Raw genomic sequence first — 21,725 nt, 5'->3', positions numbered from 1 at the left:
TGATCAATCGCTTTGTTATGTCGGGGTGACCATGAACTTTTTGTTTCTTTTTGCTCTGTCCTGAATGCTATGGAAAAAGGTTGAGCTTCTATCATGAAGTTTGCTTATGAGCTTCTATCCTCTGGCTCACCATTCGCAGGTAATTTGGAATTTTGTGAAAAATGTGGTTCGAAGATGATGCAATCGTTTAGTGGATTGACAGGTTTGTGGGTGTACTTGGAAAAGAGAGTTCTGTTTGTTTGTGCTTGGTGCCCATTTAGGAGACATGTGTAATGAGGTCGAGAGGATCGATTTTGCTTTTTCGTTTGGAAAAATAGGTTTGAAGATGACGAAATTGTTTAGTGGATTGATGGAATTGTAATTGGGTTTTTGTTTTGTTGAAGTGTGGTTTGGAAAGAGAGATTCTCTTTATTTGTGTCTATGCTCATTTAGAATGAAATTGGAATTGACAACAGGAGGTTTGGTGCTGTTTATTGCTGCATTTGGTCGTAGGAACTAAAATTTTAGTCGGATGAGAGTTTTTGGAATGGTTTTTGATGATTTTCGGATGCAGTTATCGGATTAACTGGGGCGAGGTTTCTGTTGGCTGTTTGCATAGGAGTCAATAGGATCCGTTTGAAGCTCCTCTTTCATTTTTTGAGTTCTAATGTTCTTGACAGCTTGATTTTCTGCACGTATGTTTGAGCTGGAGGAAGTGTTATTAGACTCTGAAATTGCTTCTGTAACTTTATGCACTGCATAGTGTAATTGCTGCTGAGGAGAGTTTTTGCTGTAGTGATCAATTTCTTGTTATATCAGTCCCTCCTATAACTGAACTGCTGCTATGTTAGTATGATTCCTCACAAGACAAAAAGAGGAGCGGCAGCACTTGCAAGATTGAAGGCCTACGAGGGAGTTCCTCCTCCATATGACAAGATGAAAAGGATGGCCATCCCTGATGCACTCAAGTGAGTTTTGTGTGGCCAGGCTAGGTTTACCATCTATTATGATTTTCCTATTTGCACTATATGATTATTATTTCCTTGAACAAGAATTGAAGATTGAGGGCTCCTGTACAGGGTTTTGAGGCTCCAAGCTGGACATAAGTACTGCTTGTTGGGTAGGCTGTCATCGGAAGTGGGATGGAATCACTTTGATACCATTAAGGGGAGAACTGGCTACTTGTCTCTTTTGCATGCAGCTGTTACCAGATCGTTTCCAATACTAAGGAGGGGTTTGGGCTTATTTCCTGTAATTTGTATATCAGCATCGCCATCACAATCGGCGACTGTTTTCTTATTGGAGATAAATGACTTAATAAAAGAAGGTTAGGATGCTGGTTCCAGGTTGTTTTGTAGTCGCCATTTGTGAACCTGTAAATTTTGAGGTTTGAATGTAAATATGTATAATTCTCCTTCTGTCTTCTAGACTTGTTTGTTAGCTTGAGAAGCAGTGTTTATATAGGAGAAGTTGCAGAAGAGGTTTAGTTGCAAATGTTTGTTGCTGGGTTTGCAGCTATTGCGAAGTTTAGTCTGGCGTGTTTATGCAGAAAATCTTATACATATAGTAGTATAGTCTACACAAAGAACATGAAATAATTTGTACCAGAACCCCTATCAGGTTTGCAGAGGGCTTCTAGTTGTGGTCTATATACAGGTGTATAGGACGCTCCATATGGCTCAACTTTAGTTCAATGAGCTTTTGAAATTTGAACTAGCAGCTATAAATTAGTGCTTCTGTCAGTTTCGATTGGGTGCTGATCTAGGAGAAGAGGAATCATCTGCTGCCTTTTAATATCTAGACATATTCTCACCAGTTATAACTAGACATATTGCTTCTCCTATCAAGTTGTCATGTTGCTTGTATTTGGTCATAGAGTGTTCTCTTCAGCCAAAAGAAAATTAAGTTTGTTATGGTTACTTTGATCCTTGTATCCAGGCTGAGAATTTTTTTCTCTATAGGCTGAATGTGCATAGCAGTCTGTATGAGATTACATCAGCACATGATTTGTACGGCTACTGCATATGACCAAACTAATTATTTACTTGTTTGTTCTACATGCATTGGTACACTGGAGTGTTTCTTGATTTTGAAACTTTAATTAATGCAGGGGCCTTGGTGCTGCAAGTTTGGGAGTGATGATGATATATATTTGTATGACTTTTGTAGGAACTCAGAGATAAAGAGGAAGGAGAGGGCACAACTTGTATATGAGAGGAAGAAGCAGTTGAACAAAATGAGGGCGAAGGCTAAGAAGGCCGCGGAAGAAATGCTCGGTACCCATATGGAAATTATTGCCCCTTACATGTCGATTTAGTCTTGTAGACATCTGCGACAATTTCGGGAAAGAATTTGAGGTTGACGTCTATATTTTATGGTTATTAATACGAGCTTGGTTGGCCAGCGATAGCAGTAGAATCATAATGGACAAGTGACAATGAATGGAATCATCGCAGTTTTTGGTTGCGGTTTGTTTCTGGTCTCTCGATGGGAAAAATGTTGGAAAGAGGTTATTCAGAATCATGGAGTTTTTCGGATTATATGCTGAAACTGAGAGCTTAAGTCAATCCTTTGTTGGTGCACGTTCGAGTCGAACATCGACATCTCCAATTGAAGCTTGAAAAAACAGAGTGAAGTACATTCAACTGAAACTTCCTGTCCGGAGCTATTCCAATCTGGAACCATGCATTTAACTACCACCCCAAGGTGTTGAGGATTGAGTGATTCAAAGGCGCGCCGAAACACATAAGATCAAGGCCAATCAATTTTTTGTACATTTTATGTCCTTTCGAATCACTCCTAATCTGTTATTTTTCTCGAAATTTTTCTTAACAAATTATTTGAGAGGGTTTAGGCTTTCCCTTCATCCGAACGCAATTTGCATTTTTAAAAACCCTCTCTCTTCCCTTCTCATCCCTCTTAACAAACATAGCGTAAATCTGAACAGACAAATAAATAGCCAGTTTAGTCTACCCTCGATATGTATTACCGGAAACGAATTGCTAGGGCATAGAATGAGAAAGTCAGGCCACGTTCTTCTTTCAATTTGGAGATTTAAATTTTGTGCTGGGTCCTGCTAGCTATCAAAGCATCCAAAGGAAGATTTCAAGCCAATCTTCTAGGGTCCCCGTGTAGTTTACTGCATAGAAAGCATTTCTCCAGAGGTTGGCTTATTCTGATAGACGAGAATAGAATTATCGGATCCTGTGAATTCTGATGCTGTAAAGAAATATTTCCCTTGAGATGAAATATTAATGGAATTTGACCATTCCCCGACTCACAGGTGCATGTCGAAAACGGTGTCGTTCCTTTCTTGCTTTTATAAATAATAATGAATCGCGTGCCCTTCTACATAACCTCGCTGGCCACTCTTCTGGATTCACGTGCCATCGTAGGATTAGCATTAGGAAGCCCAAACCATTTATCAGAATGGGGCAAACTTAGGGATTTTCCAACTTTAGTCAGACGATGCTCTCATCTCACCTTTTTCTTGTAGGCAGGAACGCAGCAATACCATCGAAGGATACGACAATTCTTGAAATGATGAATTAATTGAGATCTTGGGGCAAGAAAATCGATTTCCGGTAGTCCTGAGAATTAATTGACAATTTTTGAAATGATGAGTAGCAAGTAGGTCATTTCTCCTAAGGAACAGAACACAAATTATCTCTAAATTTTGGCTTAATGTACAATTAGCCCCTAAACTTTTGATTTGTATAATGTGATCCCTAAACTTTATCTCAATGTGCAATATGATTTCTGAACTTTTCATTAGTTAAATATCATCCTGGACTTTTGGATAATGTTCAATTTAGTTCATGAACTATATGAAAATATTCAACATTGTGTTTTCATTAATTCAAGTTCAGGAGCAATATTGAATATTTTCATAAGTGCGAGGACTAAATTGAACATGTACCAAAATCCAGGGTCGACATTGAACAAATTAAAAGTTCAGGGACTGCATTGTATATTGTGGTAAAGTTCATGGACCACATTGAACAAATTAAATGTCTAAGGATCACATTACATATTAAGCCAAAATTTAAGGACCATTTGTGTCATTTATCATTTCTTCTATATCAAACCTACATGTGATCCATTGCTAAACCAATCTGCACCCCGCGTAAGGCATGATTTCTTCTCTCAAAATCGCGGTCATGGTCATCGCCCCTGCTCGAGGCACAACAGAAAGAAGCGGTCCGACCACCAGCGACTTTCGAGACCAGGTACAACTCCCTTAAAATGAAGAAAGACGGTTCATTACATTCCTGAACAGTATTACCCCTAGAGTAAACCCAATTGAGCCTGTGAACTTTGTTTCCATAAACCCCATTAATGATCATCCTCCATACTAGGGCAAGGCGTATCGAGAAAGCAAACGGGAACAAAAATCTTGCACTTGTGTATGAAAAGTGAATTGAAAAGGGCCAAGAAACCAAGAAAGAGCAAATGTCGAGTAAAAGCAAAGGCAAGTGCTGGAGGGCATCATAAAACAGAAAAGAAGAAGAGGGAGAAAGTCAAACGAAAGAGAGGAAGATGGAAATGGCAAAAGCAATGGCAAAGCATGCGCATTTGGATGTACTTTCAAAAAGGGCACCTTGTTTTGAAAAGTCAGAAAGATCACTCATTCGAGAAAGAGGCCCGGTACAAGCAAAGAACGATCAGTAAAAAGCGAGTACGGTCGCTTGACTTGTTTAACCTCCATCTAGGGCCTACATTTGGATGCCCATTGATTCCAAGCCATGAAGCTAGCTTACGTTACATCCCTCGAAAAGACTATTTTGATTAAGGGATTGTATATAATTAAGGAGATATGCTAAAACCAAAACGGAAATAGAATGAGGAAACGAGAGCAAACGTAGACGACGGGAATGGCCTTGGTGAGAGGTCTGGGATTGAAAAGGTGATCCCCCATTTTCACGCGGGTGCATGGGTTTTTGAGCTTGTCTCTAACTTAGGGCAATTTGAACGTTCTCTTTGGAAATGGACCAAAAGAGGATTGAATTTGTTGTTGTAGGGTTCTTAAAGCTTTTTCATGCAATACGTGTAGAAAATGACATGATGATTTTAGGCGACATATGCAATGCAAAACAAATTTCTTCTATCAATAAAATTCTAAAAAAAGTATAAGGATAGAAGAGACTGTGAAGAAATTTATAGTGGTTCAGAGTTTCTAATCGGCGTACTCTACTCTTCCATCTCTAAGAGCCTAATGACTAGGCTGGAATACAGTAGTGCAATCCTTAAAGCCTTTGACAATGTTTATAATTGAAGTTGCCTCTTTATGAGGGACTGTAGCTCACTCTATAAGTACACACACTTCACTCTGCGCTTATAGCATTCTTTACAATGATTACACCAACACTCTCTTAGAGAATTACAATCGGAATCACAAGGTATTTTTCAAAGAATAAGCAAGAGTAGTAAGAACAAGCTTTGAGAGCGTTTTGATCACCTCTGCCACCCTTAACTCTCACTTTCACGCATATCCAAACCTCCTCAGCATGTTGGAGATTTCAAATATGTTAAAGTAGTTGTTGCAAGGGCTGTTTTCAGCTAGAAACATTTACCTAGAGCTAATTAATGATTCTTGCCGAAATAGACCGAATTGCCTTTGCAAACTTGTCCAACTTCTTCAGAACGTTTCTCCGTGGATTCAAGGCTTGAAGTTGTCTCCAAAGCACCAATTAAATTTAAATCAAATCGATATAGCACTAGGTCTTCGTTCTTAGGTACGTTGAGTATTATCCACTTCGTTTATAGCATGAGCTTCCTTTACATAATAATAATAATAATAATAATAATGGTGAGAATAGTATATGCCAAAAACTTTAACAACAAAAAACAAAGAAGAAACACCAATGTCATGGGCCTCTTTTCTTATTTTGATACCCTCACTGATCTCATACTAGTTTTTGATACATGTATTAATATCTTGTAGGTACATTATATTATCTCTAAATGATGTGTTGCCAAACACACCTGTTTCGGTACGACACTACTATTATTATTATTATTATTATTATTGTTATTATTATTATTACATGGTGAGAATAGTATATGCCAGAAACTTCAACAATAAAGAACAAAAAAATACACCAATGTCATGGGTCTTTTTTCTTATTTTAATACCCTCATCGATCTCTCAGCAATTTTTGCAACACGTATCAATATCTTGTAGGTGCAACATAATATCTTTAAATGATGTGTTGCCAAATACACGTGTTTTGGCACGACACAGTTACAGCACAATTGCGGCTATACCAAGTTAGTTTTCTCTAGCATAGTTGTTTTCAATATAACGGCTTTCACTATAATAAGATATTCCATCTTTTGTAGAAAGAAGTTTCCTTGGGACCACTGTTGATTCATCATGATGAGATTATTCAAGAAGAAGTTTTCACTGCAATTCTGTAGCCACTTGCAGTATGTGAAATGAAGGACCGTCCCTTAATTTGCAAGTCACCGAACCCATAAATCCAAACTTCGCTTCTACTTCAATAAGCAATCAATTACCTCACATCATGACTAATTCCTCCCTCGGGCCTACCAAATTAGGCACTTGCCCGTTCGACCTCCACTTAACCCCCCTTTTCAGGCAACCCATAAATCCTCTCTCTCTCTCTCTCTCTCTCTCTCTCTCTCTCTCTCTCAAAACTTGATTTTAGCACGAAGATGTTGCTTATTTGGCAAAAAATACATGATTTAAAAAAGATTTTTTTCTTAAAATGATAATTTGTATCGTTTAAAATTGGATTAATATTACGAAAAATTTCAAATTGATATACCTGTGACAAATTTACGTCAAAGTATTTTTTTTGACCACTAAAAACCCTAAACTGGTACACTTATAATAAATTTACCCCAAATTAATTTTTTTGGCTACCAAATCTCCAAAATTGGTACATTTGTAACAAATTTACCCTCTATTAAATTGGATTAATACCATGAAAAATCACAAATTGGTACACTTATGACAAACGGAGGGTAAAACCCTAAATTGGTATATTCGTCAACTGCCACATGTCATCCAACTTAGAAATTTGACGATTAAATTTAACGGAAACTAGCAGAGGGTAAAATCATCACAGATGTATCAATTTGGGGTTTTTGGTGGTCAAACAATTAGTTTAGCGTAAATTTGTCACAAGTGTATCAATTTTAGGTTTTTCATGGTATTAACCCTTTAAAATAAATAGTCAATGGAAAATATCTTCATTATTGATAACAATTTATTTCTAAACATATTCGTGAACAATGAAAATATTATTTATTTATTTATTTTTGTAAGCGCTACAAGCTATCGTTTGTTTCCAAATTATTCATTTCCCGCAAAAAAAAAAAAAAGGAGCGTCACCCAAAATCGTTGAAAAAGAACCGTCCATTCACATTGGAGCTTATGTTTTCCTTACTAACTAATCTAGCCTTCACAAATGCAAACTCTATGGTCAGTGATTTTCCCACACAAAAAGACCCTGTTTCAAACCAACAAAAACTTCACCAGATTGTTATTATAGTATGAGGGTTTATACAATCACAAACACACTACAATTTGGACAGATTGGATAGTTGGATAACTCAAGAGTCAACCTTTGTTCAGCCAAACTCCCACTAACAATCCTCACCTTTATATGTGAATCCACAAGCTTCATTCAGCATTTACTGTTAGCCTCCATTGTCATTGATTCTTTGTTTGTCTCAGATCCTCCAATCGCATTTTCATGGCTTATTCAAGATTGATCAAATTGCTTCTTCTGTGTAACCCTTGCGCATGGATTCTTCTTCTTCTTCTTCTCCATACAAAATCCTCGGAGGGACTTGCAGACGATAGTGATTGGCTCCGGCGGATCGGTGCGAATGCAGCGCCTTACCGGATGATCTTTGTCGACTCATCCGGGCGACTCAGCAACTTCTCCACCATACAGTCTGCCATCAACTCCGTCCCTTCGAATAACACGAACTGGGTTTGCATCTACATCAAGAAAGGGATTTATAGGTACTGTTTCACTGATTTTTTTCCCTCTCTAGTTTTTTTGACATCGAAATCTGAATATTCAATGGGGCTCCTCAATGTTCGAGCAGTCGTAAGTAATTTTAGATTCTAATTATGCATGCGTCAAAAATTCGAGAAATAATAGTCTCTTCATGGAATCATGGACGTAACTTTTCTTTCTGACTATATTTGTCGTACTTAATACGCTCATTAGTTTCCTCTTATGCTATTAACCAAACTTTGAGAGTTTATCTTTGATAAAAGTTTGTCACGTCTGATGTATCTGTATTCATTTTAATGAAAAGAAAAATGGAAAGTCCCTTACAAAGGTGTATCAAGCTTATGCCTGAGTTGAGTAGAGTGCCTAATGTGAAATGCAGGGAGAAGGTGAGAATACCGAAGGACAAGCCGTACATCATCCTCAAAGGACAAGCGAAGAGGACGACCCAGGTCGTGTGGGACGACCACGACACCGTTGCGCACAGCCCGACCTTCACTTCCTTGGCCGATAACATCGTCGCCAAGAGCATCAGTTTCAGGGTAATATATAATTCGACGAATAATGTAAAGTTCAACAATGTTGCGATGCGTGGAATGGGTGAAACGTGCGTCCTCGAGTTAGTTTTTTCTCGTATGTCACGTATATCTAACTGTAGATTTTATGTAAATGGACATACTGATGCTTTTTTTTCTTGCATTTTTTTGGCTGTAGAATTCGTATAATAATCCGATGAATAAGAAAAACCCTAGGGCCCCAGCAGTTGCAGTTAGGATTTCTGGGGACAAGAATGTGTTCCATAGATGTGGTTTCTATGGTCTGCAAGATACACTGTGGGACGACCAAGGACGGCATTATTTCAAGCGTTGCACGGTCCAAGGAGCCGTCGACTTCATCTTCGGTAGTGGGCAGTCCATTTACGAGGTAAATTTGACTTTGGTCTTGCAAACGACCTTATTTATATGAAGAAAACCTTTATATGTAGATGCAGACATGTATTCATCTTTTTTAATGCAATCATCGTCATCATCGGCAGTATGTTTTAAGAAATTGGTCACTCTGTGTTGTTCTTTTCCTTAGGTTTTTGCATGCCACCAATTCAACGCCAAACCTAATGAAGCTTCACCTAAGTGCGATTATTTCATAGAAAATAAATAATTTGAAAAATATTACTCTAAAAATAATCGTTTGTATCGCTCAAAATAATTATCCAATGAAAAATGTTTTCATTATCATCAACAATTTATCTCTAAATATTTTCGTGAACAATAAAAATATTTTTCGTTTATTTATTTTTGTAAGTAATATAAGTCAACGTTTTTATGATAGGAAAGTATTTCCTGAATCAATCATTTTTTGCTAAATAAATGTAGCCTAGACTTGAATGCACTTCACAAATTATTGACATTTTTTAAATCGAGCTCGACTCTTTCAACTTTTTCAACTCTTGCTGCTTTCATAATTTGACTTTTGACTTTTGACTTTTGTTTTAGTGGAGAACGCCTTAGACGTTAGACCTTTCAATATATATAAGTATTGACATGTAGAATTAAGTAAATTTTTTTTTTCACAATCTTTCTAAACTTAAAATGTTTTCTTTTATTGCCCTTTTCCATTTCTTGCGCTTTGTTTTGCAGAACTGTGCAATATCAGTGCTTGGAAGAGCCCTAGGGCAAGGAGTTTTAGGGTTCATCACAGCGCAAGGAAGAAGCAACCCCCACGATGCGAACGGGTTCGTGTTCAAGGAGTGCAATGTGTTCGGCTCTGGGTCGGCCTTGTTGGGACGGCCGTGGAGAGCCTACGCGAGAGTCATCTTCTATCGCTCCAATTTCACCAATGTCGTGCATGCTCGAGGCTGGGAAGCCGGGCATTTCACCGGACAAGAGTGTGTCCCTCTATCCACTATGCCCTTTTTAGCTAATTCATCTTGAAAAATCACCCAAAGAGAACACTTGAGCATGATCCTTAAGCGCTTTAAACTTTCTCAAAATATGTCAATATTGACATGTAGGTTTACATATAATTTTTCCATAATTTCTTATGAACTCGAATGATATTTTAGATTCTTGTGAAAAAATAATTATTATTACCTTTTGCTTTTTATGATCCAAAATAAACATACCAAGACTACTTGTGCAGATATTTGGACTTGTGCTATAATTTTCCTATTGTTTAGTGAAACCTTTGCTGTTGACCTCAGTTTAGGAGTTTGCTTGTCTGCTACTGACTAGCTAAAAAATGGCAGAACTTATCTTCCTTCCTCTTTTAGTTTAGCTTTTAGGTTTACTAGTACCCTCAAATGGGTTAACAAAAAGAAAGAAACTGGCTAGTTTTGCATTCTCTAGTAGTTGCATTGAAGGTTGCTTCTTTTCCCTTTGATTGAAATGGATCAGGTCCCAATTGACATTTTCAGAATACGGGTGCTACGGACCCGGGTCCAATACTTCTCGCCGGGTGGGTTGGGAGAAGAAGTTGAGCGCGGCGACGGTCGGCCAGTTGACCAGCACAAGTTTCGTTGACTCCGAAGGGTGGCTAAGCAGTCAACCCTTCTAATACCGTCACTTATTTCTGTTTATTATTTCCTTCTTTACGGCTCCATGACATCAATGCATGGATTTAGATTACCTTATGCTCAATTATTATTCCCTCTTCTTTCACAAAAATGTGTGAATCACTCAACTTGAATTATTGGAACGAAACAAGACAGGTGGCTCAGAAGTGGTGTAGTTGTGTCCATTTTTTTGCACGTGTTCCATTTTTAGAAGATTGTACATGTGCCGAAGTTACTCTCTGTTTCTCTTTTGCTGAGTCGAAGAATTTGTTCTGTAACAATGAAAACGGTATATCAAAGAGGGCATGTCATGGAACCGAGGCTTATTGACTGATAAAAGCAATGGCATACAACATCGACCCGGATCAGTGTAAATTAAGAGTAGCCTGAAGAATTGAAAAGTAGCAGGTATGATCTATCGAGAATTAAGGACAGTTGTATCTTCGAGAATCAATATAAATAGCACAGCGTCGACCCGTGACCATCCTTGACATCCTATTACCAATGAAACAAATAATAAGTTGAGAAATAGCAGCTGACATTTCACTGGATCGCACAGCTTTGTGCTGCATGTGAGATGCGGCGCAAAACATGAATCGGCTATGATCTCGAAACTTCATCAAGTATAGAATGCTCTGGAAACCGAGATTGAGAGACCTTTTATCTGCTTTGAAAGATGCTGTATTTCCATGGGGAAACCCAAATCAATCTCTTCCTCCATCAAGAGAGGCGGTGGTGTTCTCGGAAACTTGAGCACATGAGATTCATCACTTAATGTTGTGAGTAGGAACGCTAAGATAGAATTTTGTGTTCTTAAAGTCATCCAAAAGAGGGTTGTATCCATCCTTGGTCCGTGTCCTTGAAGGTAAGCCGAATTCCTCCATGAATGAAGAAGTATCGAGCTGCATCATATAATGTCACATAAGCAAATCATGACCATGACAGCAATAATGCCAAAGACAGAATCAAAGCAATCCAACAGAGTATAGCATGCCTTTGGCCACATAGACTACTTGACCAGATAGGATTAGAATAGGATAGCATTTCTTATATATCCTGTACTTCTGCTTTCCGGAGGTATTATAATACTGGATATAGGTATATACTATCTGATCTAAAATCGGTGCATGTCGGACAAGATAAGATCGAATATAACATGGTATAATAAATAATGGTAATTTGACAAATAAAAAAGTTGCGGCTAAAAGAGACGGCCATGGCCTTATGAACTCTGTGACCACCTCAAGGCCGCTTGACCACTTTGAGGCAGTAGCCGTCGCCCTTGAAGACAGCAACCACCTCGCAGTCAAAAGTGACTTTGTCTTAAGGTCACTGTAGCACCAATAAATATGGAGCGGTTCACTCCCCGCCTTCATTTGCTTGGATAATGCAGTGTCCCTATACGCAAGTTCTTTCCCTCACTAAAGGTACCCAGAGCATGTTGTTGTATTTATCATATGAACATAGTAAACTGATCAAATGAGTGAAATTATTGTGCAATCAATATCCTACGCAATGAAGTTCTACTATCACTCAGATAAAAAAATTTCTTCCAGTAGAAGCATTGCTAAACAAGATAAAGTAGCATGAAAAATCAGTCTCACTGTAATTGTTCTCCTCTTTCTTCCTTGTTTAGAGGATGCAGCTTCATGAAGTTTCAGCCACCCTGAACAAAAATGGTCAATCCGTTCCAAAAGCCAAAAGTCAGTAGGGAAGAATATATCAGCATCACCCTGCATAACAAATGCAGCACTGCATCAATGGGAGAATGAAAGAATCATTATCGCCCCAATCTTTAGTACAAATAATGTCTTGGACCCCAATAAGACTGGTGGCACATGAATTTTCAGTCCTTTGCTCTACCAGCTGAGCTATCCTGACCATTACTAGACAACTTGGTTCTATGTCAAAACTAATATATAATATACTAGTTAGATATACATTTTTTAGTTAGCAGTTAGAAATTACCATTCTAGCGATTAAAATTTCTATATTCTAAACTGTATAGATTCTAATCCATTCCATCGAGGACACCTCTAGCAAGCAAAATTGTCTATAGAGTGAAATGACAAGGAACCGTGGCCCAAGGAGCATGGATCAACTTTAGGATATTATCCAAACTGATGATTGACTCATGTTAGTACTAGCACATTAAAATGTACTTTATGCATAGCTAAAAGGTTTATGATATTAAATATAAAAAATTATGCCTTTAATTATGCCTAGATCTAAGATTACGGCATCATGTGAAAGTTCAATATCTATTCACATATTGAAATGTTGTGATTGCTGATTTTGGCATTCCAAATCATTACTGTACAGATGGCATGAGCGTTCCAAAATATTGATTGCTTGGTGTTGTAATCACAGCCATGGCCTAATATATTTAGAGAGACATTCGAGTACAATGCATGCATATACAACTAAATACTTAAGGTAGGCGTACTAGGTAGATTTCCAAATAATAAGACTAAAAGAACATAAACAAATACTTGGCAAAATTTTCAACACTAAAATGCATATTCCTGAATAACCTCCATTACTAAATTCACCCAATAGGCTTTGGTCGCTAAAAGAAGTCACTCATAAGGCTTCTCAAAACAGGACCATACTCATTAAGTTATGGCAATCAGTTCATGTGATGTCAATAAGCATTCCATGGTGACAGATTGCTGGGACCATTTAAAGTGATTCTATGAACTACAAACCTTTGCATCCAAATAGCTATTATAATCTGAGCTACTCCCGTCCTTCTGCAGAACAAAAGCCAAAAATGGTCAAACTGTTTATTCCATGCTGTTTATAAAAAGTTAAAACCACCACTCCAGAACTTAAGAAAACTACATGAAAATAGCAACACAAATTAGTGGCTAACAATTACTATATCAGAGGACAGACCACATGGATCCAAAACACAGTTTGCAGTCTGCAGTCTGCTATGCTGTAAATTCGATTGAGATCTGTATAACCATCTTCTAAACACTTCAGTTTAGAATTTCTTTTCAATATCCTCACTAAATTCTTCTATTGCATTCCTGCATAAGTTCATGGCATCTCAGTTTTTTTTTTACCTACCATAGCATTTCTTCTTACAACCTCATTTCTAGCTCTTTTTTCCCGACATACTGCAACCTTCACAGAACTCAAAGAAACCAGACCAATTTGCCCTTTGAGGGGTTCCAATCATAATACATTGATGTGGAAGCCTATGAGAACATCATTAGTATAGTTCATGGAGAAATTAAAGGAGGCACAATGGTCAAAGCATGCAACACGAGAATCAACTAAAGCAGCATCTGAATATAATGTCTGCGGCAAATAAAATGTTGCCACTTGTGAGTCGTCTCATAATTGATGCGTGGCATGTAGCCATGGTTCAATTCAAAGTTCGAAGCACTAAGACAGTCCACGGATAGCTTGTAATAGAATAGAAAAGCATGGGCAGCATCACACACAATACAGAGATTGGATGTACCTTTGTTGATACGAGAGGAGCTCTTTCACCAGGTATCCTTACATCAGGTAAGTAACTAAAGTCTGAAGCAATCAAAGACATCTTTGGCAGAGCCTCGTGTACAACATGAAGTAGCTTCTGCATATTTGCAAAGGCAGTGTCATGACCAGAGAAAGGTTCCTGTATTGGGTTTGTCTCCAAGCTAGCAGACTAGAAGTAGAATGAAGTAAAAGGCAGAAAAGTATGCAGTTACGGTTTCCTACCAAGCAGCCTGTTGGCAGCCAACATCTTCGGGGTCTAGGAAAGATTTTAGACCACAAAGTATCCGCCATTAATCTTACACCACTAGAAGAAGCTTGTTTTTTTGCTGAATTCACGATCTCAAGACAATTCTTGATCAGTGGATCCTCTAATGGCTTATACAATTCTGATAGGGTTTCCCTGCATTAATTGGTTTGCGGAACTTTAGCAAATGGTTCCATGTCAGAACTCATCTCCATTATGCACAAAGTGGGAATCTAAGAGCTGATTAAATCCAAAGATTTTGTATCCCAAAAAAAGGGGGATAAAAAAGAAAATTATAAAAAAACAATTATTACAAGGAAATAAGTAGGTGGACACAACTTGACCCAGAGAGAACAATGAAACCATAATATCTGTTCTTTCACTTATGGTAGACAATTCCAATCCAATCTAAGTATCAAATAGACTGCAGCTTAAAAACTTTTAGATGTAGGGAAGCAAAGGAAACAACTGGTGAAGGGACACACAGAATGAGCATAAGCTAATAAAAAAAATAACAAACTTTTTGACAGACAATCAAACGTCATATTATTTAAAATGTGAAACTTAGTTTGGCCTAAAAAAAAAAAGTGAAACTCAGTCACATCAGAAGGTTTTGCAGAACTATTACTTTTTCCACATAATAGAACTGCTCCAGCAGTTGGCCAATCTATTTAATGAACCTCATTACACCCATGTTGTAAAATTCAGTCTTAAAAATAGTAAGAACTCAGAGCTAGTATGCTACTTGCAATTCTCCAACCTGTCATTTTGTTTCTCGACCCACACTTCCATCCACGGAGAAGTTTGAGTTTCTGCGTATATAAGATCATGTGGGAGATTATCAAGCACCTGCAAAATAAAAGGAACTAACTTTCACTAAGGGCGATAACTCAACAAAGACCAAGGATGTAACTATAGGAAATTAGCTAAAGATGGAGCAAATGCAGGTGAAATAATTCAACTGAAGATGCTATATAGACTTTGCAAAGTGAAGACGGGGACAAAAACAAAAGAGCTAGTTGTTTGCAGCCAGATTGCAATAAAGAAGGGAATAAAACAAATATTGAAAATTACCATTCTTAAGAAGAAGAATCTCATGACTTGAGCAAAACAGGAAATAGCTCCAAGAAGTCAAGCATACCTAAAACAGGAAATAGCTCCAAGAAGTCAAGCATACCTCAAGCATAATAACCCAACAAGGTTGGTCCTGACGGTCCCCTGCAACAAAGGCATATGATATTGGAAAATCATCAAAATATGATTGATGCATTTCATTTGAATATATAGAGACACATAAACTTGGGAGAGAAAAGCACATAAGCTGACAAGCACTATAAGCCAGGAGAGCTAACATTGGCACAAAATTTATCATCCAAATCCCAAGTTCAGGGGAAGAAACAAACAGATCTAAGGAGAATATTACACTTTGTCGCAAAATTTGATCTAGTCAGAAAACACACTTCGGATGCACCAGAAAGCACAATATGATAAGATTATGTGCCTTCCCCAGAGACCAAAACAAAATAGTTCTCTTAGTGCATTGAGATAAAAAAGCAGAGATCAATAAATCGGAAACCGAATGTAAGTTCCATAAAGATCTCATTTTAAAACTAGGGAGCAAAGAATATGACTTGTCCCTAATGATTTGAGATTGCATGGAAGTTCTATGATACACCGATCTAGACGAATCCCCATCAGAGTACATATGATCTACAAATTTACTTTCAGTAAACTGACATAGAATGATATCTTTTCACAATTCTAAATCCCTCACAGCAAACCTAGAAATACCATCATTCTAATCTGTCTGATCATAATTATCCAAACACTATCCCCAGGATGAGCAACCAATTTCATCAGCATCAACACAAAATATTATCTAAAGATGGTATTGTTGGGTCCTAATCAATGTGATTTGGAAAGATGGCATGAGAAGGCTTTTTTTTTCTATTTCAATTCCTTTAACACTCAGATTCACATAAAATGTTCCAAGTAGAACAATAGCCGACTCTCATTAAAGAAGTAAAGATCAATCAAAAGAAAAAAGCTTCCTACTTTACCCCATCCACTTCGGTCCGTGGCATCACGGCATTCCACCCTAAATTTTGAAGAGTGGCTGAGGACTTCTCCAACTGTTTCCCTCTGTATCTTTGCCAGGGAGGGACTAATTTCTACGGAGCTGCAAAAGATGTACAAAGCGCCATTCTTATTTTATTGCTTTCCAGATGCAAAAGAATATTTGAAAGAAGCATACTCAATTCTAGCAATAAAAGTCTCCATGCACATAACGCAACTTGAAGCACTGACTGACCAGACCCATAGGAACATGTTTCAAAGCTAGCCTGCCTCACTGAACCAACACCTTCACTTATCTACTTGCAGAACAGAGTGTAACAGAAAACAATCACATTTGTGGTTTTTATATTAAACCATCTCAGCCTTAATCATACGAAATTCCCATCAACACTTGCGACCTTTCTAAGTTTATCATACTAGCATGATGGCTGACCAGCATTTGGAAGCCTAGTGGAACTATTGCATATAGAAAAGGCTTACTCAAAAATAATATGGACTTCAAGAGCGCGAAGAACACATTCTACTCCACCTTTATTTAATAGGATTCATGCTACCAAGGATTTGTGTGATACTTTGTCCTAATATAGTACCTCTCATCCATAATCAGCCGTCCACTAGTTTATAGGGGCTTGTGGAAATAAAGTTATCTTTCCAACAACTATTAATTGATATTAAAATCTCCAGACTTTTCATCTTTTAGAACGATTGATGATGAGTTATAGTACAAGCAAAAGAAAACATTTCTGCAAGCATGACCTTGAACTGTTGAGCAGGTGATGATTGCAAGAGGGAATTACATCCAGAGTTATCATTCTCAAATGCAGTTCATCTCAAACTCGTAAAGTGCACACACTCATGCGCAAGATATGTAAACAAGAGTGTATAGTATATGTCTGGATGCAAATGAATTTACAAGACATACAAACAAAGTATACTCTTTCAGTGCGGCACATTATACACCATTTCCAGAATGAAAAGAGTGGTTGTCATTGCACATACGTATAAGTCATACTGTTGTAAACTCTATCTGGTGCATTTAATTTCATGTAATCCATGATGCCCTTTGCACAAGTTCCTGATCCACCTCCAATTTCATATATCTGAAAGAATATTACAAAGTGCACATCACTTTCTTATATTAAAGAAGTAAGCAAGTAGATCTAAGTCTAACAAATAAGGAGAGGTACTATGTCATCCTCTATCAATAGCCCAAAAGACATTCAAGAATAATCTGTCGAAAAGCACAGCAACTTAAAATTACTTTGGTTCAAACTCAAGCAGGAGATTGCAATAAAAATTTCAGAAGATTTCCAAAGCAACAGCAACATAGAGGAAACAAAGTAAAAAGAACAATTTCATCCATGTCAGGCCATCAACTATAAGTTTCATCCACACAGGTGTAATGTAACAGAAGTGCTAGCGGCTGAAAACCAGCATTGGACCACTGAGTTAGCAAGTGCCCCTCGCCTTCTGGGACAGTAGCTATGTGAAAGCACTTACTAAAACTATCCTAGTCGTTTATAGTGTTGTCCAACGAAATGCCGCTCAGCTGAAGGATGCTCTTCAAGTTTGCGATAGATGCACACTTGCACGGAAGATGCACTTGGGGAGAGAAAGAGAGAGTCTCGACTCTGGCAACAGTGGCTAATCTCATTGGTTAATCCCAGAATGGGTAACTCATAAGTATTTGTTGCACATGCAGACAATCATCAAGTTCCAAAACCTCAAAATGCGAGCACAAAGGCCTCAGATCTGGAAGGTTGAACAGTCAAGCTGCAGTGCTAGTTCCAGTTCCGCAAGGAAAAAACTCCTTAAACAAGTAAGGAAAGCCGGAAAAGCCATGACCAATTCAAACCCTTCTTTGTGCTTGTAAAATTATAGAAGAGAGCAGGACTGAAACTACTTTGGTCATGACCATCATTGTGTAAATTACGACCTTAACTCTTGAGGATGTATGTCTTGGTTCACAAACTCAATCAGAATAATCATTAATGTCATCGCCATTCTAGGCAGAAAAGATAAGGATACAAAATAAAAAATGCAAAATTTCCAATGGAGAATGAAATGCCATGAAGCCAGTGAATTCGACACTTATGTACAAAAAGGGGCTTCGATGTTTTGTAAACAGATAAACTTGTAGATCTAGCAACAAGAAGAAAGACAAATATGTACAAATAAACTTACTTTCAGAGGAACTGAAAGGTTAGCAGTGCGCATTATGGCTTCAGCAATGCCATGGGCATACCACGGCTACAGGAAGAGAAAACATAATGTAATCAAGTTGCAAAATCTACTGGTAAAGAAGATAGCCCAAAAGAGATCTAGAGAAGAGCTACCAGATCTGATGTGAATTAGCATGGCATACCACGATGTGATGAAACTACAAAAAGCATGTTTATCAGCGAGACAACTAGTCCTAAATCATAATTAAATTTGCAAGCAAAACCAGATAGATCCCACTATAGGTTTTTACCCATAGAACCTACAAAAAGATAATTTTATATAAATTATGCACTTCACTTCTATAATGGATTCCATACAAACACAATGATGACCATTAGTGACAACCATTAGTGACAACCGTATGATATTATGTGAAGCGTGAACTCAGCGTAATGATTTGATAACAGTGATTTGATTGTCAATTCTCACATTGTAGTTCTCAAGCAAAATAGCACAACTCAAGGGGGTACCTTGGAGTTCTAGAGGTATGAGTTCCCTATGTGAATGGAAACTAAGTGATGACAGCTTTTCAATGTTGCTTGCAGCGGCTATTCTATGCACAACTGTCCTACCTAATGCCCTTGTATCAATGCTCGATAGATATCCCTTGAAGCCTCTATCAATTGCTTTGACGTACTTATGCCATTAAGATTTATTTTGACTTCATAACACTAGGATATCTATTTACTACTGCCTAGGGAGAGTGGAATTGCTCAGCCCATCCAAATTCCCACTCGACAACTAAGCTTCTATGACATCAGCCACTGACATTAAAAGCAGTCAGACACTAAGACCAAATCAAATATGTCAAAACTTACTTATACCTCACATGATCATGTAAATACCATGTTCAACCGAGCACAGCCTACTACAACCATTAGATCATTTGGGCACCATGTGTGACCCATCATATTCAATGGCTGAGATGCACCGAGCTCACATGAACCTAGTGCATGCTAGAAATTTTTCTTTGCAAACTTGTGTGTGAATTATCACGCAGCCTCACCCTCCAACCACTAGGCAGACAACCCATACCCTAGAAAAAATTCATGGAGCATCATGAATACGTCAACACAAGTTATTAGTTACTTAAAATACCTTGAAAAGCTCGACAGGAGTAAACCACGAAATATCACTTTGCCTGTAGATTTTATCCAAATGCTCCATGTAATCCTTCCTGCCTAGAATTACAATACGTCAGTATATGAACAGAAAGATAGTACTCATATTTACCATCTTGTGTTTCCTTCTCGATATTACTATGTTGGTCTTCTAACCATCGCAAGGAATAGTATAATGACTGAAGTTGTTAAGGAAGTAAACTGAGTAGTAGAAATAAGACAGTTGAAAAGCCATGCATTTGTGTTCCTTAAAAATAGTAAATCGAACTATCCCACCATCAAGAGACGCTGCTCCGTCTATCTAATTATCATAGGATAAACAAATCAGCATGACTAATACTCTGGTCGATGTAACCGATCTCCGAATACCATTTCGTGATTTAACTTCATATGCCCCTATGGAGAAATACGTGCACGTGATCAGAAGGATGACAACAATACCATTGAAAGCCTGTGGTAAGACAGGCCTCGCTCGACTGCCCAAACCTAACATTCCGAAGCTTTCGCATGTTCTCCGTCATTTGAGCAAACAACTCTTGGATAATTAATTAGGTTTAACTTGAAAGGCTGACCTGTGTATTAAAGTTAAAAATCCATCTTTACTCAAGCAGTGAAGTGTTCACACGTCATCCTCATTTCATTCTAATCAATAAATACCTAAGCTTTGACAACACCATTACTTTCCAGCTAACTAACAATAACCACATTATTGGAGAGAATATTTACGCAATTCTTTTTATTCGCGAAAACCACCTTGCACACAATGCATTGCACAAAGAACAGAACAATCCCCAGAGCAACCGAGATTAGAGGACCGGAAGCAAAAGGTTTACCTTCGAGCTGATTGAACTTAAAGCTCCGCTCCAGCACGCCGACGGAGCCCGACCGCTGGGAGAAGTAGCCATGCTCTGGATCGTACAACGCCGAACGGATGAAATCTCGGACCTGTACGATTAAGCATCCCCCCCCCCACCCCCAAAAACGAAACCAGATCAGTCCGCCGGACGGGACGGAGGTCGACGGAATACGAAACGCACGGAGCGATCGAGAATGCGGGCTCACGAGGATAGGCTCGTCGCCGACGATGCGGGTGGAGAAGGGGGCCTGAAGCGGAGGAGGAGCTGAGACCTCGCGCGGACCGACTGCACAGAGACGAAAATCAGAGACAGAAGAGAGAGAGAGAGAAGCGAGAGAGAGGGGAGGAGAGAGAGAGTGAACCTTGACGAGCGCGGAAGAAGGGAGGAAGGAGGTGCTTCGCGGCGGGGGTGCGGCGGAGCGCCGTCGGTCGAGGGTGCCATCGGAACATCCTCGGCGGCGCCGTCGGGGTTTATGGGTCTGCTCGCAAAACCCCGCCTCTGTCCGACCCTTTCTTCATTTGTCCTTTTTTTTTGTGTGTGTGTTTTTGAGAAAATAAGCACGAATTATTACTTATTACAAAATATTCAATCCGGCCATGTTTATATTTTTCAAAAATGTTACCTATTTACCTTTTTGCTAATATTAAAAGTACCTTTTAGAATCTAAAATTATAAAAAAAAAATGCGTAACTACGTCAATATTTAGTTGTTTTGAAATGCTTTAATTGCTTTGTTTTAAACGAAAATACAATTTGGGAGAACGCAAGATTTCCTTAAGAAACAAAAAAGAAAAAGTCACTCTAAAAAGAGAAGATGATGTTGTATGTATGATTGAAATGAATATCATTTTCGCTTAGCCCCATATTTAATCGGATAGTCAAATAGGGACCTGAAAGATTATCTCATGGTGATCTTGTGCTTCTCTCACCCCAAAAGCTAACTTTCCCTCGTACTTATAAACTGACCACCAACTCCTTTTACAACTAATATGGGACAACCTCAATAATCTCTCCCTCACACATTGAGCCCTAGCTTGGAGCCGATCACCTGTATCTCTCTCGTGTGATTGTTGGATCCAAACTTATTGGTAATCTAGACTCTGATACCATGTGAGATTATGTGAAATCATAAGCCATTAGATTAAGACGTGATTTAATACTTAATTATTATAACATCATTGAACAA

The 21,725-nt window shown here is 38.3% G+C and overlaps 3 protein-coding genes across 6 annotated transcripts; 2 read left to right on the top strand and 1 right to left on the bottom strand.

Annotated features, from left to right (window-relative positions):
• Positions 1 to 10: 10 nt before the first annotated feature.
• On the top strand, positions 11 to 2,409 carry LOC115681061 (60S ribosomal protein L13a-2-like). Its single transcript, XM_056310257.1, has 4 exons — positions 11 to 139; positions 831 to 947; positions 1,059 to 1,306; positions 2,149 to 2,409. The coding sequence occupies exons 2-4, from the start codon at positions 832 to 834 to the stop codon at positions 2,160 to 2,162; spliced, it is 378 nt and encodes a 125-aa protein (XP_056166232.1). The 5' UTR covers positions 11 to 139; position 831; the 3' UTR covers positions 2,163 to 2,409.
• A 5,037-nt stretch (positions 2,410 to 7,446) lies between these two features.
• On the top strand, positions 7,447 to 10,673 carry LOC115682292 (probable pectinesterase 55). 2 transcript variants are annotated; one of them, XM_030606480.2, is made up of 5 exons: positions 7,447 to 7,978; positions 8,356 to 8,515; positions 8,688 to 8,897; positions 9,611 to 9,858; positions 10,387 to 10,673. In XM_030606480.2, exons 1-5 carry the CDS (start codon positions 7,704 to 7,706, stop codon positions 10,490 to 10,492), a joined length of 999 nt encoding a protein of 332 aa, XP_030462340.1. In that variant the 5' UTR covers positions 7,447 to 7,703; the 3' UTR covers positions 10,493 to 10,673. The 2 variants fall into 2 exon arrangements, with proteins under 2 accessions (XP_030462340.1, XP_030462332.1); XM_030606472.2 differs by having other exon boundaries at positions 7,456 to 7,978; positions 10,367 to 10,673.
• Positions 10,674 to 10,918: 245 nt separating this feature from the next.
• On the bottom strand, positions 10,919 to 21,064 carry LOC115682265 (uncharacterized). 3 transcript variants are annotated; one of them, XM_030606436.2, is made up of 14 exons: positions 20,902 to 21,064; positions 20,746 to 20,825; positions 20,517 to 20,628; positions 19,661 to 19,743; positions 18,524 to 18,589; positions 17,339 to 17,439; positions 16,324 to 16,442; positions 15,441 to 15,481; positions 15,024 to 15,112; positions 14,242 to 14,419; positions 14,000 to 14,116; positions 13,233 to 13,277; positions 12,129 to 12,257; positions 10,919 to 11,426 (listed from the first exon to the last, which is right to left on the bottom strand). In XM_030606436.2, exons 1-14 carry the CDS (start codon positions 20,987 to 20,989, stop codon positions 11,292 to 11,294), a joined length of 1,383 nt encoding a protein of 460 aa, XP_030462296.1. In that variant the 5' UTR covers positions 20,990 to 21,064; the 3' UTR covers positions 10,919 to 11,291. The 3 variants fall into 3 exon arrangements, 2 of the variants coding, with proteins under 2 accessions (XP_030462296.1, XP_056177254.1); XM_056321279.1 differs by having other exon boundaries at positions 20,746 to 20,810; positions 20,929 to 21,063; XR_004005872.2 differs by having other exon boundaries at positions 11,356 to 11,426; positions 12,129 to 12,190; positions 20,902 to 21,063.
• Positions 21,065 to 21,725: the final 661 nt, after the last annotated feature.

The sequence above is a fragment of the Syzygium oleosum genome, unplaced genomic scaffold (genome assembly GCF_021117445.2).
Source record: "Syzygium oleosum isolate NSW1041296 unplaced genomic scaffold, Sole_v2.1 Sole_v2.01, whole genome shotgun sequence".
NCBI lineage: Eukaryota > Viridiplantae > Streptophyta > Magnoliopsida > Myrtales > Myrtaceae > Syzygium > Syzygium oleosum.
This window is presented reverse-complemented; position numbering and strand designations above follow the sequence as displayed.